Genomic DNA, 14,006 nt, shown 5'->3' on the forward strand with positions numbered 1-14,006 from the left:
ACAGCTAGCAGGATATTCTGCTGCTGCTTGCAGTAGGGCAAAAAGGGACATGGAGCCGTGGCCTTGGAAGAACATTTCAGATCTAGAGAAAGGCACATTTGACCTTGGCATAGGAGCTGTACCAAACCCGCTGCTGTTCAAGGAAAAGATAAACATAAAGAGACAAGCCTCCTGCGTCTGATAGTAGGACAAAACTCTTGCCAGGGGGATTTTTAGCTCAGTTGACCAACGTCCCTTCTAAAGGAGCCAGAGAGTTAATGTCCCCTGTGCAGATAATATCATGTTGTAAGCAAAGATTTTTTGGAAGCCTGCTTAATTTGATGAACAATATTTTAGCAGAGTCCAATTACTAACACTCTCAGTGTATCCAAATATATTTGGATAGCTGTGAAACTGAAAAAGCAGAAGTGTTTGATAAATATTTCCTGCCTGCATTTGGGACAAAGTTGAATGCCGTTTCCACATTATATAATGATGATGAAATGCTTCCCAGGCAAGCAACTTAAAAAAGAACATTAAACAGCACAACTGACATTTTAAAAGCAGCAGGTCTAGAGGACTTGCACGTCAGGGTTTTAAGAGCTGGCTCTTCAGGCGACTGTTCTCACACAGGGTGGGAATGTGAGAGTTTAGAAATGGGCCAGAAGAGCATTTCTAAGATGAAAATCAATATTTGAAGTGTGTGACTGAGGCAAGCCCACGTAATTTCATGTTGGTTTGCCTGACACCTCTCCTGACCTAGGTATAATGAAGTGGTGTGTACCAATTAATAAGGAGATGGAGAGTGGGGATGTAATGAAAAGGTAATCATCAGTTTTCATGGGAAATGGTTCCTGTCAAAGAACAAATTTCACCTTGTTCCTTAATAAAATCATGGATACAGTTGATAGCAGTAACTGTGTTGACTCAGTGCTGCACTGTATCCAGATTTGAAGAAAAAAATATATACAAAATCAATATGAGTGCATAATAAATGGCTTAAAAATAGCTAATGGAAAGACCTTAAAATGGCTTTGTTATAAAGGATTCATCAATGAATAAAGACTGTTTCTAATGGACTCTTGCAAGCACTTGGACTTGTGCTATTCATTGTATTTTATTTAGGATCTGGAAGAAAATAGAGGATGATTGCATCATTTGTGAACCGTGATAATTTCAAAACTGACTACGCTGTTTAAAGTTGCATTAACAGGAGTAGCTTGTCAGGAAAACAAAGACAGCAGAGTGACAAAAGCAGTCCAAGCTACCTGGTAAAATGAGGTTAGTTAAAGGAAATCTTAGGACAGGCAAGTGCAAAGTCATACGCCTAGGAACAATTATCCAGCACAGTGCAGGACCATGTAGACCTAATCTGTAAATTCAGAAGTACTTCTTGTTTAGTCTGTACCCTGGAAAGCAGCAGTGTATGTGACTCTTGTTTTTAGTGGAGCTGATGGTGAAATTCAAAGTCCAGTTCTTGTGTGCATATTTTTTAAAGTAATTTTTTAAAATTGGAGGATATTCAGAGGTGATTTGCAGTGTTTTATGCTTTCAATGGAAATTGCCAACTGTATGAACTCTGCAGAAAGAAAATATGTATGCATATACAGTCTGCAGAAGCCTTCTTTGAAGGTCCCATGATACAGTGAACACACCATCCACTGGTTTTAGTCTGCATGGAAATTCACAGTGTTATACAAATCACACTTCAAAATTAATGCACCTTTGCTTTAAAACTTCCATATAGACAGATACATTCTTCCACTACATTTATTCCACTATAAGGAAACCTATGTCCTCTCGTGATAAAGGAAGTTTATACATTTATTCTTTATTTCATGTAGATCTGTGGTGATGGAAGTTGAGTCCTGTGTCATGTCAGAAGCTTTCACGCTACTCTACGCTTGTGAGCTGAGAGTTGCACACAGCATAAAGAGGAAAATAATCCTCTTTTGAGCTCAGATAAGAGAGGTTTGAGCTCTCAACTCCAATTCGCACCAGCCTACCCCTGCAAGACCTTCCCCACAAATTCAAAGTGAACGATAATGGGACTTTTGTGTGTGTCTTTGACGGCACTTTGATAAACCAGTTTTCAGGCCATGTATCTCCATAGATCTCCAAGATGGCTGTAATGGAAAAGTCAAATTGCAACTCTCGATGCTGTGGTTCAGCTTGATGATGACAAAGTCTTTTTGCCTACTGTCTACAGAGACACTAGGCACAAGAAAATAGAGTCCGCATAGGGAGAGCAGACATACACCTCCAGAAATGCACATCAGGAAATAAACCACGGAATCACAGATCAAATCATCTGAAAGAATTATATCAATAAGGTGAAGAACATTTAATGTGCCCTTGCTCGTTTGGGCAATCTTTCCTTGTTGTCTCAGACAAGAAGCAAAAAGAGGGAGAATTTGAGTAGGATGACATAAGAAGAGTGAAACACTTGTTGAATGACAAAAGATGGTAAAATCCCACTGGCTTTGGCAGAAAAAAGGATGAAAAGAGAGAATCCTATGAGATGTGTCTTCAAAACAATCTACAAGGTAACTAGCATTACCCTCTTCTTCCCCACTGCAGAGGAAAATCTGGGAGAGATTTCAGGGAGAGCTTACCTTGTGGAGTTTGTTAGAAATGCAGACGGTAAGTTAAACAAACATCATATCCCTGTAGCTAGAGCGATGGGAAGTCAAATGCCCTAGCACAACTTCCTCTGGTGACTTCTTGCTTGTACCTTGTTTATCTCCTCTCTTTCCTCTTTCCCCATCTGAGAAGGTAGAACAAGCACGCACAAAGCTCCTGTGGTGGAGGCTCCTGAACGCTAACAAAATTCTTGGAGCTTTTAGGATAGAAAAGTGTTGCCAATGCATTTCAAGATGCATTCACCCGCAGTGAACATTTTTAAAAGCTTCAACCGTCCTTCCTGAACTTAATCTGGCCTCTCTTTGTTTTATCGCACTCCATTAACAGGATTCCCTTGCTGACAGCGGATGTAGGAGGTAGGGCACAAGCCTATTTTGGGAGATACAATGCCACGCAATACACAGAAGTTCCCTTGTTGCTGCAGAAGACTGTAGGATGGAGCCAAGCAGAAGGGAATGCTGTATTAAGCATGTGAAATCCCATTTCCAGTAGGAGATGGGGGAATCAGGGAACACATGTACTGTACCCTGTTTTTCCACAACCGATGTGCAGGGCTATGAGAGGTTTTGCTGTAAATCAAGACGGGGAATGACACACGCAGAGATTTAGGGCTGGGGGCACGGAGATGTATGCGAAACTCTGCCAACTACTTTCCTGCCTGCACACTGGCTGCGTGTACACACGTACACACACATACACCAGCATTTGTTTTTTAGGGGGGTAGTTCTTGACTGACTGCAGGGAGCAGAGGGCTGGAGGCTGCAGACCAACACGGTGACCTGCTGGCTGTAATGCCTGGGTGGGTGTGTAAGGCAGCGGGGATGCTGTGCACACAGGTGTGACAACAGCACAGGTATCAGCTCCCTCCTCCTCTGAGGTGTAGGTGAGATAGGAGTATCGCTCACATACCCTCGCACCACCTCGTTGCTCCCGGGTGTGTTGCGAAAAGGGGGTTTTCTCGTAAACAGGTGACCCCACCCCAGTAAGCTGGGGTGTGTTTCTGGGAGTCTCGCCCTTCCCCACCCACACAATGGCCATGAGAAAGGATGGGGGGGGACTTGCACACAGAGAAGTGATCCAACCATGGGTGTGTGTTGGGGGCCGCGAGTCGTCTCAGACAGGCGTGAAGCCCTGGCACCCTCCCTCATCCTTGTTCCTGACACAGGCTGCCAGGTGTTTTATCATGCAGCACCCATATACATCTGGACCCCTCTCCGGCTGACCGTGAGGGGCGTACTGGGGGCACACCAATGAGCGCAGGTAAGCCCCAACGCCTCCCATTTTCGGGGTCATCACTAGCGTTTGGAGGACTGGGGCCTTGCACGAAGGTGACCCCCGGTTGCACATGCATCCCCCATGAGGACACTTCACGCAGCATTTCCCTGAGCGTGGCTGTCACCCATTCGCCTGCAAGGTCTGGCTGCTGCCACAGGGTGCGACCCCCCCAGGCACACACAGAGGTGAACACCCCATTAGATATGGGTGGGGAGGGTCCTCACACAAATCATAGAATTACAGAATCACTAAGGTTGGAAAAGCCCTCCAAGACCATCTGGTCCAACCATCCCCCTACCACCAATGTCACCACCAAACCACGTCCCCAAGCACCACGTCCAACCTCTCCTTGAACACCCCCAGGGACGGTGACTCCACCACCTCCCTGGGCAACCCGTCCCAACGCCTGACTGCTCTTGCTGAGCAGAAATGTCTCCTCACTGCCAACCTGAACCTCCCCTGGCACAACTTGAGGCCATTCCCTCTAGTCCTATCACTAGTTACCTGCGAGAAGAGGCCGACCCCCAGCTCCCCACACCTTCCTTTCAGGTAGTTGTAGAGAGCAATAAGGTCTCCCCTCAGCCTCCTGACTAAACACCCCCAGTTCCCTCAGCTGCTCCTCATAGGACTTGTGCTCCAGGCCCTTCACCAGCTTCGTAGCCCTTCTCTGGACACGCTCCAGGGCCTCGAAAAACATACACTGTCCCCCCCAACAGACACAGGGCAAACACCAGCAAGCAGTAGGGAGCCCCACAGCCCACCCCCAGGCTGCCAGCTGCCCCTCACACCCCCTGACGCGGGTGGCAGAATTGCTCCACGGGCACCCGGCCGCGCAGAGGCACCGCCTGCAGAGCCTGGGGCCAGCGGGCGCCTGAGGGCAGCGCCGCCCCGCGGCCCCCATAGCCGAGCCCGGTGCTCCCCGCTCCGCCTCAGGCCTCCGCCCGCCCCCGGCCGCGTCGCCGCACGCGTGACGATGCGGAGCCGCCCCCGGACGGACGGAGCCGGAGCCGGAGCCGGCGGCGGCGGCTGCGGCAGCCGCGAGCCGGGCGGCGCGGGGGCGGCCGAGGTGAGGCGAGGAGAAGAAGAAGCGAGGCGAGCGCCGGGCGGCATGGATTACCCCGAGCCGCAGGGCGCCTGGGACCTGCCCGGGGAAGGCGGCGGCGGCGGCGGCGGCTGCTACGGGCGGCCGGCCCGCGGCGAGGAGGAGGAAGAAGAAGAGGAGGAGGAGGCGGCGGCGGCGGAGAGCCGCGGCGGGGAGCATCCCCTGGCCCGCCCGCCCCGCCGCCACCACCACCACCACCGCCAGCAGCAGCAGCAGCAGCAGCAGCAGCGGCCGCTCCGCGCCGCGCTCTCCACCTCGTCCTCCGAGGGGGAGCCGGAGGCCGCCCCTCCGCGGCAGCTCAGCCTGAGCGACTCGGCCGGCGGCGGCGAGTTCGACTCGGCCGAGTCCGGCGCCTCGCTGCGCTACTCCACGGGCACCGGAGGCGAGGGCAGCGAGGGAGCGGGGCTGGCGAGCAGCGAGAGCGGCGGCAGCGGCTTCTCCCCGGCGGCCTCGGCGCTGCCCGAGAGGAAGCGGCCGCGCTCGGCGGCGGGAGGCGGGCGGCCCCGCTACGAGGTGGTGCGGGAGCTGGGAGCCGAGGAGGTGCGCTGGTTCTACCGGGAGGACCGCAAGACGTGGAAGCCCTTCATCGGCTACGACTCGCTGCGGATCGAGCTGGCCTTCCGCGCCCTCGGCCCCGAGCCCCGGGAGGGCGAGGCGGTGGAGCCGGTGTGTGTGCGGAGCGGGCTCTACGAGGTGGACGTGGCCAACGCCGAGTGCTACCCCGTCTACTGGAACCGTGAGTGCGGCCGGGACCGGCCCGGGGTCCCCCCTGTCACCGGGGGGGGGACGGGGCCCTCACGGGGTTCCCCTCACGCAGGCCTTTATGTGGGGGCTGTCACCGTGTGTCCCCCACAGAGACCGGTGGGGGTCCCCAGGTGTCCTCACACACACGGGCCAGGTGTCCTCACGGAGGGGACACCTCGCACACAGACCCCGCGGGTGCCCCTTGGGGGTGGGGGACGCAGCGGAGACGTAGCCCCCTCACCCCCATGCGCGTTTTGGGGAGCCACAGACCCTTCACCGGGGGCGCCACAGACCCTTCGCCACCCCAAGAGACACCACATGGAGCAAGAGCTGTGCCCCTCTGCCCCACACCTGAGGAAGCGAGGTGACAGGGCTGCCTCTGCCCGCTGCCCTCCCCAAAAAGGGACGCCCTGCCCGCACGGGGGCACTGGGTTTACCAGGTGGCCCTTCTGTCCCCACAACACACGCACGTAGGTGAATGGGGGGTCTGAGTGCTCCCTGTCACGCAAGGAAGGGGAATGGGTGCTGCTCGATACCCACGTGCATTTGGGGACAAGGGGATGGGGGGGAAAGGACCACTCTGTCCCACAGATAGTGGGGCGAGGAGGTCAAGTCTCAGACATCCAGCAGCGCTGGGCATCTTGCCCTCGTGGACACACACTGCGGAGGGCGGGATGCCCCTGGAAATTGGGTACCACTCAACATAGACTCGAGAGAGGGGGCACTGGATCCCCCTAAAGCACCCAGAGGGCAGGAGGCACTGGGTGCCCCCCATGCCGCATGCAAACTCATGGGGGAGAGGGGGCACTGGGAGCTTTTCCATACACTTCCATCTGAAAAGGGATCCGGGGATCTTTCCCTCTCTTTCCCCACTGTGCACACGCATCTGAAGGAAAGGGGGATCTGCGCATGCACACCCTGGCATACAGAGATGGTGGAATGGGAGATCTGAGCATCCTCTTGTTTCTTGACACGTACGGAAGAAAGTGGGAGGGAAGGTGACTGTGAACCTTCCGGTTTATGCTTCCCATTTCCTAAACGGGAATGGGTGAGTGAGGGTGGAAATTTGCCATCGCTACTCCCCCCATCCTTCAATATGCGTGCCCGCTCTTCAGATGGAGCTGGGTAAAAATGAGCAATTGTTTGTCCAGTCTCCCCGCCACATGCATGCTTCTGATCCCTCTTCTTTGATGAAGAATGATGGAAGAGACACCTGGCTTCTCTACTGCTCTCATCCTCTCTGCTAGGAAAGTAACGGTATTGTGCTTCGTCTCCCCCAAGCGCATCGTTCTGCAGGGAGCATGAGGTGGGACTTCTCCTTTCTGCTTCAAGGGGATGCAACAGGCATCTCAGATGCACAGTTCTTATTTCTTATCTTTCCAACAGAGGGGTGTTTGCTTTACCACCTCAGCTTCAAAAGGAGGTGGTGATGTACGCCTTCTGTCACGCTTCCTCGAGAGGCACTGTCCCTTGCATTCATCTGTCGCCTTTGCTGGAGGAGGGGGGACCTAGGGGAACAGGTGAATGAGCAGGCACCTCAGCTCTTTGGCCTCTTCCTTTGGAAGGAATGTGTCCTGAGGTCTTGCTGGACGAGCATGCATCTGCTCTCCTGGAGCAGATGAGCAGTGACACCGCTTACCCTCTGTCCCTGAGTCACAGCTGGACTTGCTTTCCAACTGCGTTCCTTCCAGGCCAAGGGAAATGTTAAGGAGTAGGGTGAGAGATGCGGACTGGCCGAATAGACATTGTCCTGGCATGGACTTGGAAGCAGGCAAGGCAGTTTTCTCTGGTCCCCTCTGCATATTCACAGGAGAATCACAGAGGAGCAGCAGAACTGCTTCAAAGGTGCAGATCTGAAAACCAGGGCTTTTGGTTGTTTTCCTTCTTTCTCAGCGTCTTTACAGAAGGAAGACCATAAAAGACAATACCAGGTGGCACAATTCACTTGCGGTGTGTGACGCTTTTGCCTTTCAAATCATTGCCCCAGCAGATGGATAATGAGCTCAAGGAGCGAGCAGGGCTCCCAGTGCATGCATGTTTTGAGTTAAAAAAGAGCCCGGGCACAGCTCCTTGTTTGGAAAGTGCAGCTTTTTTCTGTGTTACCGCCCTGAAGTCCCAACTGTTGGTGCTTGCTGCATCTGCCACGTAGTTACTGGGAAAAGGTGATGCAGATAATCCAGGGGATGAAGAAACTGCTGCTGTCCCCCTTGCTGGCTGTGCCACAGGGACAGAGGGGAGCGAGCGAGCAGAGCCGTCAGGTGAGGCAGGATTGCTCCCGGTAATGAGAGCAAGAGGCTGTACTCAGCAGCAGCTTAAAGGTTTAATTTCTTGACCCTGTGCTTCGTCCATTTTGGAAGCTGATTCAGTCTCCTTAAGCCCGAGGAGCAGATGTTTCAAGTAATAACATGTGCTGTGCAGAGGCGATGCTTGGAAGCAGAGATCCCCAAAGGCTAGCACCAGAAGCAGTGCTAGGCAGGAGAGAAACAAACTCCTGGTGCCGAGAAGACTAACGAAGGGGATGTTTTTTAGTCCTCGGAAAGCTGATTAAAGAGTGCTCAAGTCTTTTCTTCTTATCGGGTCCGCTCATTTGCAAGGCTGAGATAAACTTCTGGTGTTTCAGGGATCTGTCAGCGTCTTCTGGCCTAACTCCTCCTTTGCTCGCACGTTTCCTTGCCTCTGCCCTGTATATGTGAGAGTTCTCGCCTTTCTCCCGTTCTCTCCTCCCAGGTGAGGCGCTGCGTGCCCCCGTAGGCAGCTGGCCAGCGTGGCTCTGCTGCGCTGCTGCCTGGTGCTCTCTGCCTGGTTCTCTGCTGCGCCCAGGCCCGAGAAGACGGCAAGGTCAGATCCCAAGGATTCTGTCTCATCTCGCGCTTCTGAAGACCTCGGTGTGGCTGTTATTCCCCAATGGCTCCCCTTTGATATTGTGCATGCAGTTTTGGATCCAAAGGGTAGCTCCTACGTTGGTTCCCTGTGATACGGGCGGGAGGTGCTGATGGCATAACCAGATCTCACGCTAGACAAGACTGCGAGTAAAGGAGGAGGAACACGCTCTCTGGTTGCACGAGCATGAAAAACAATGAGTACAACTGACTTAAAATACGCTGAGGTGCACGCTAAAGGGTACAGAAACCGCTCTCTGGTTTTGCTGATTCACATTTTCGGTTCAGAGCAAAGGTCAAAAGCTTTTATCTTTGTACTTGCCCGTTTTGTTGTTCTGTTTCACATACGTACCGTACTTCAGGGAGGGCTGCTATCTCTCAGCAACAATATTGGATGCCCTGACAATTCCATTGTGTCGTCTCAGTGACAGGAAGATGTTGATTCTAGCTGGGCATTTGCTGAAGCATTTTTTTCACTCTTCAGAAATCTTCAGCTCGTCACAGGATTCGTTTGTAACATCAGGAATATCAGACTGAGTTACAACTTGAGCAGATTAATTACTGAGAATTTTATCCTTACCTTGTGACCTCTGGGATTTATTTAATTAGCATTGTAAAACTTGCAAAGACAGCACAGGAGGACTGAAATTATTACTGTAGGCTTCCAGATAAGTGAGCAGCTTGGAGTTGGACTTCTTGTTTTCTGCGGATATAAGTGATATTTTATATGAGGGTCTTCTGTGTGAATCATCTTACGTTATCCAGACCTCTTCTGCCCTCCCAGTTGAAGAGGGCTGCTTTACACCGGTTTTTATGTAGATTTACGTAGCCTGGGTGAGTCTGTTTAATCCACAAACTGAGGACTTTTGGGTGTCTCCGTCCTGTCCTTGGCTCACAAGTTTGTCCCATGCGGCTGTTGCCCTGTCTGGTAGTTGCTTTCCCCTTGCTTTTTGATGGTTACGTTGTCAAGTTGCATGTATTTAGTTCTGGCAGTGTTTTCTTATAAATTAGTCCGCTTTCACTCTCCAGGTAGTCGTCTCCATCCCAGCGTGTTCTCCAGTTTGAATTCTGACTGTGCTGGGGACACCCATCACCTCGGCTGATGTCTGTCATGCAGTGGTACCTTTTAAAATTGAAGTAGGACTTCTGTCCAAATCTGTCGGTATGTGGGGAGAAGCAACAACCAAATGTGTATCTCTACAGCCATTTGGGGATTCTTTGGATGATTTTTTTTACCTTGCACGCAGGTTTGGTAAGGGATTTGTTTGTTATTTTTTATAGCATGCATGTTTTCATACCTAATAGTTGCAGAAGAAGTCTATTAAATAACATAACCACTTACTGTATTAAAAAAAAAAAGGTATACTGTATATAAAGGTATACTGTATATAAAAAAAAAAAGGTCCACGAGGATCGTCCCTGACTGGAGATATAAGAGTAACTTTGTTGTACTGATTAAACAGAGATTTTACAGGGCTTAGCCCCTCTGTGAGTGCTGGGGGGGGTCATTTGGTCTTGATTTTAAAATCTGTATACTTAGTCTGGAATTGGGCAGGCTAAAAACTGTTTCAGATGCCTTTGAGCTTGTGCGGAAAGAAATTTCTGAGAACTGTATACTTCTGTGAGCTCTCTCTGAGCTGCTCTATAAATTGGAAGAAGAGGTAGTGGTTCGCAGGTTGTAAAAAGCCTCTGCCAGTTGAGCTTTTTGCAAAATGAGATGTGAACGCCAGGGAAGCGTTATCGTCCCTCTGAACCTAGAATCAGGATCACTGAAAAATCTTGGAGTACAGTAGCTAAAGCTTGGCGTTGGATGATTGCAAAAGGCTGTTCTGTTAGCAGATTTTTTTGATGTGCTTGTTTTGATGGTGGAAGTAGAGGTCAGCAGCAAGATACGAACCTTTTTGTACCTCAGCTGCTGGTCGTTGTTAGGACTGCGCTGCCAAGGCTAAAAATCATGCTGGAGCTGCGAGGTGCTTCTCTGCTGCCTGCTCTGGGCAGGAGCGCCGGGTGCCGTGCCTTCCCTCGGCAGCACAAATTTCCACACTGGCAACCCTGAACCCATCCTGTGGCACGGGTCCCATTAGACCGCTTGCCTGGCTACTTCAATCAACGCCTGCTGTTCTGAGGCTGTGTCGTTGGTTTATGGGTTTTGTCTTCTATTCCGAAACACAGAAAAAGTATTAAAACAGATTTATGAGGCAAGATGAAAATTGAGGGTTTGGAACCAAGAGTGGTTCATATCAGTACGTGGTTTTTATTTTTTAGTCTGTTTTTAGCAGCTGAACGCTTTTTTAGTTGCTTTATAGCATGCTTAGAACATTGCTTTTGGTGTCTTGGCCAGCTGAAGTTGGCTGCTGTTTCCTTTATGTAAAGGACCTTTTCATTTGAAGGGTGAATACGTGAATACTATTATCTTGCTTTTCTCCCCAGGTATGTTACTCTTCACTTGCTAATAAAATACTGATAGTGTCCATGGCAAGGTAAAGCTCTACTTTTGCTGATCAAAATCTTTCCTGGGTTCTACTCTTCTGCCTTTTTTCTTCATTCCACCTTCCTTCCAAAAGTTTTTGTTAGCTTAGGTCCAGCCAGCTTCTTCCTGCCCAGAAGGCCTAACACATGCTGATGAAACACTGCAGATCTGAAATTTGTATCAAATCACAAAGTACGTTTGTGTGTACATATGCTCTGGTTTCTGGTGCCTTCCCTGGTTTCAAAAGGGGTAACTTGGGGCTTCGAGGATGCTTCTCTAAAAAAGGTGGGAGATGTTGGCACTTCGCTTGGATGTGTCTTTGAGAACAAGCTACGTTTGTGTCTGCAGCTTTTATTTTTGTGATTTGCAAGCATTGTTTAAACAAAAATCTGTTCTCTTACTCCCATAAATGACCAGAACCGCTCTCTGGTGGATGGTATCAACTACAGCTGAGTAGTTAAGGATGGACTCAGCTTACAGAGTGAGTTGTGCTTGCCCTTCAGTGCTGTTCATCACTTTTCCTCCAGCAGGAAGGCAGAGATGCTGGGAATGCATTGGTTAGAAGTTCTCGGTGAAGGACAGAAGGGTGTTATCCACTGTAACTGAGAAAGCAGAACACGTTTCTAGGATGAGAAGGATCAGGAGTTCCGTTCTGACTTCATTTGGGTTTGAGTACTGACTCAACTGCGGAGATACCAAAGAAATAAGGTGGGACCTAATTTGGAGGTGCCAGGACCAGATTAAAAATGGATTGAATTTCTGTGTGTATGTCTGTGAGAGGGAGAGGCTGTTCAGGGAGAAAAAATACGTTGAGGGGAAAAAGAACTTGGACAGAGCTCATTTTTTGTTCTATCACAGAATTGAAGGGGTTGGAAGGGAGCTTGAAAGATCGTCGGGTCCAAACCCCCTGCCAAAGCAGGTTCCTTAGAGCAGGCTGCCCAGGTAGGCGTCCAGACGGGCCTTGAATATCTCCAGAGAAGGAGACTCCACAGCCTCCCTGGGCAGCCTGCTGCAGTTCTTGACAGGAGCAAGAGAATATCTGTAGGATCTGACAGTATAGAAGTTGATAAGCAGAAGAACTGATGGAAGAAAAATTTGCAGAAGAGCGAGAAATAAAAATTAGAAGCATGAGCAATTCTGTCAGTGGTACGTAAGGCTGAAAAAGGTATAGGTAAAGTAATGGTTGGCCAGAGAGAAGGTCAGTAGGGTGGTGTGAGGTATTTGAGTGTGGGTTGCAAGTAGCTGAAGCCATGCTGGAGTGTGCTTGGCATGGAGATGCACAGAGACTGTAAAATTTCTAAATTGCATGGCAAGTGGGCTCTGAGATGAAGGAAAATCCCTGCAGAGGAGGAAGAGGGAAGGAACTGAGAGAAAGGGTTAGCGTGCCCTTGAATACGTTCGGCTCGTGCATTAGTGGTACTGGTAGGTCTCAGGCACGCACAGGAAAAATCTTAATGTTGTTTTTTTAAAGATATTCCTGTACAGGAACGTTCTTGCTCAAACTGTACGTACATAATCATTGCTGCTTGGTGCTAGAGAGCTTGCTAACAAAGACCGACTGAAGAGCACCTCCCAGGAGAGCACGTACACTTAGAGCTGAGGGTGCGATTGTGCAAAAGTCCCGTGACTTTCAGTGGGATTCGAGCATGTGATCAGGTTTTCGGAGTTACTCCCATGTTTGTCATGTGGCACAGTCATTCTTCTGCGGTTCAGTTTAGCTTTCACCTCGTGCTGTTTCAAAAAATGCAAGCTGCTGTGGGTTAGAAAAGGGCTGGTAAGGGACCAGCTCCTACAACTTACTGACTGCAGCAACAAATGCTGCTGGTGGAAGCGCCTCACTTCAGAGTATCAGCACTGAAATTTGGTAAGCTATAATAATAGATTAGGATTCAATAAAAATAAGACCCTGAACTTCCAACTGCAACCCTGTTTCACATTTCAACAGTCCAAATTTTTTTGATGAGTGTTTCCTGCACGTCTTTGACATGGCTACTGAGGTGGCTTTTAGGATTTCGTATTAAGCCATTGGGTTCAAGTTTGTGTAAAGAGTGATTGCAGAGATGATGATGAAACTATACAAAAACAGAAAAGTCCTTCCTGAAAAACATGGTACACGCTATAGTTTGGGGTAATATACAGCGATCGAGATGAGAAGTGACTTTGAAAGTATTCATCTCTTTCTGAGGGGTTTCTTCTGTACTTCTTGCTGTTTGAACCAGCCCCAAAATCAGCCTTTCTTTTTTGTTTTGGGTTGCTCAGTAGTGTAAACCGATTAAAAATGGTTCAGGGTAAAGCAACTACAAGCTGTTGCTTGAGTACTTCGTGTGGTCCTGATAAAACAGCGGTGATTTCACGTTCACAGCTGAGCAAAATACATGTTCCTCTCTAGCAGAGCCTGACATTGAAGCAAGTGCAGAGGCTTGCATGTGTAGCTGCTCTGCAGATCAGAGTCGGGAAAGAAAATCCCTTCTATGCCAATCAGATTGCTCTTAATATGTTTAGTCTCTGTGAAACTCAAAAGTAACTTCCACCTGTAATCTTGAAATAGGCTCCGTAAAGCAATTTAGAATTATTTGATGGACCAGCAGAATAATATCCTTTACGACTCTGCAAATGAAGTCTCGTTTGATCTGGAGGCTCAGTAAAATTCTGTCTCTGTAAATTCGTGTAGCTACATCTATTAAGTCTTCTGAGGCCAGGATTTTACCCTTGAATTCCTCTTTAGGTTATGTTGTTACTTCTGGAAGAGCAGAGCAGATTGCTGTGTTTGGAGTTAAACAAAAGAAGGTCATCCTGGCCGTGATTAAAGAATGGTTCCGTTTATTTAAATATCAGGAACCTGCTCTGTTCTGAAATGATATACTGGGAAATAGCTAGAAAGCTATAGAACACTAAGCTGTAGCAAAAAGTCCCT

At 49.5% G+C, this 14,006-nt stretch overlaps 1 protein-coding gene across 5 annotated transcripts in view; it reads left to right on the forward strand.

The window, feature by feature from the left end:
• Window positions 1-4,887: 4,887 nt before the first annotated feature.
• DDHD1 (DDHD domain containing 1) overlaps window positions 4,888-14,006 on the forward strand; it is a 66,514-nt gene continuing 57,395 nt past the window's right edge. For 2 of the 5 annotated variants that reach the window (XM_066998619.1, XM_066998620.1), the window contains exons 1-2: window positions 4,890-5,735; window positions 8,471-8,581. In XM_066998619.1, the coding sequence (XP_066854720.1) occupies window positions 5,006-5,735; window positions 8,471-8,581 (841 nt within the window). In that variant the 5' untranslated portion in view covers window positions 4,890-5,005. Of the gene's footprint in view, window positions 5,736-8,470; window positions 8,582-14,006 lie in introns of all 5 variants that reach the window. The other 3 variants (XM_066998624.1, XM_066998622.1, XM_066998623.1) reach the window with 3 other exon arrangements.

Source organism: Anser cygnoides, chromosome 5 (assembly GCF_040182565.1).
Source record: "Anser cygnoides isolate HZ-2024a breed goose chromosome 5, Taihu_goose_T2T_genome, whole genome shotgun sequence".
NCBI lineage: Eukaryota > Metazoa > Chordata > Aves > Anseriformes > Anatidae > Anser > Anser cygnoides.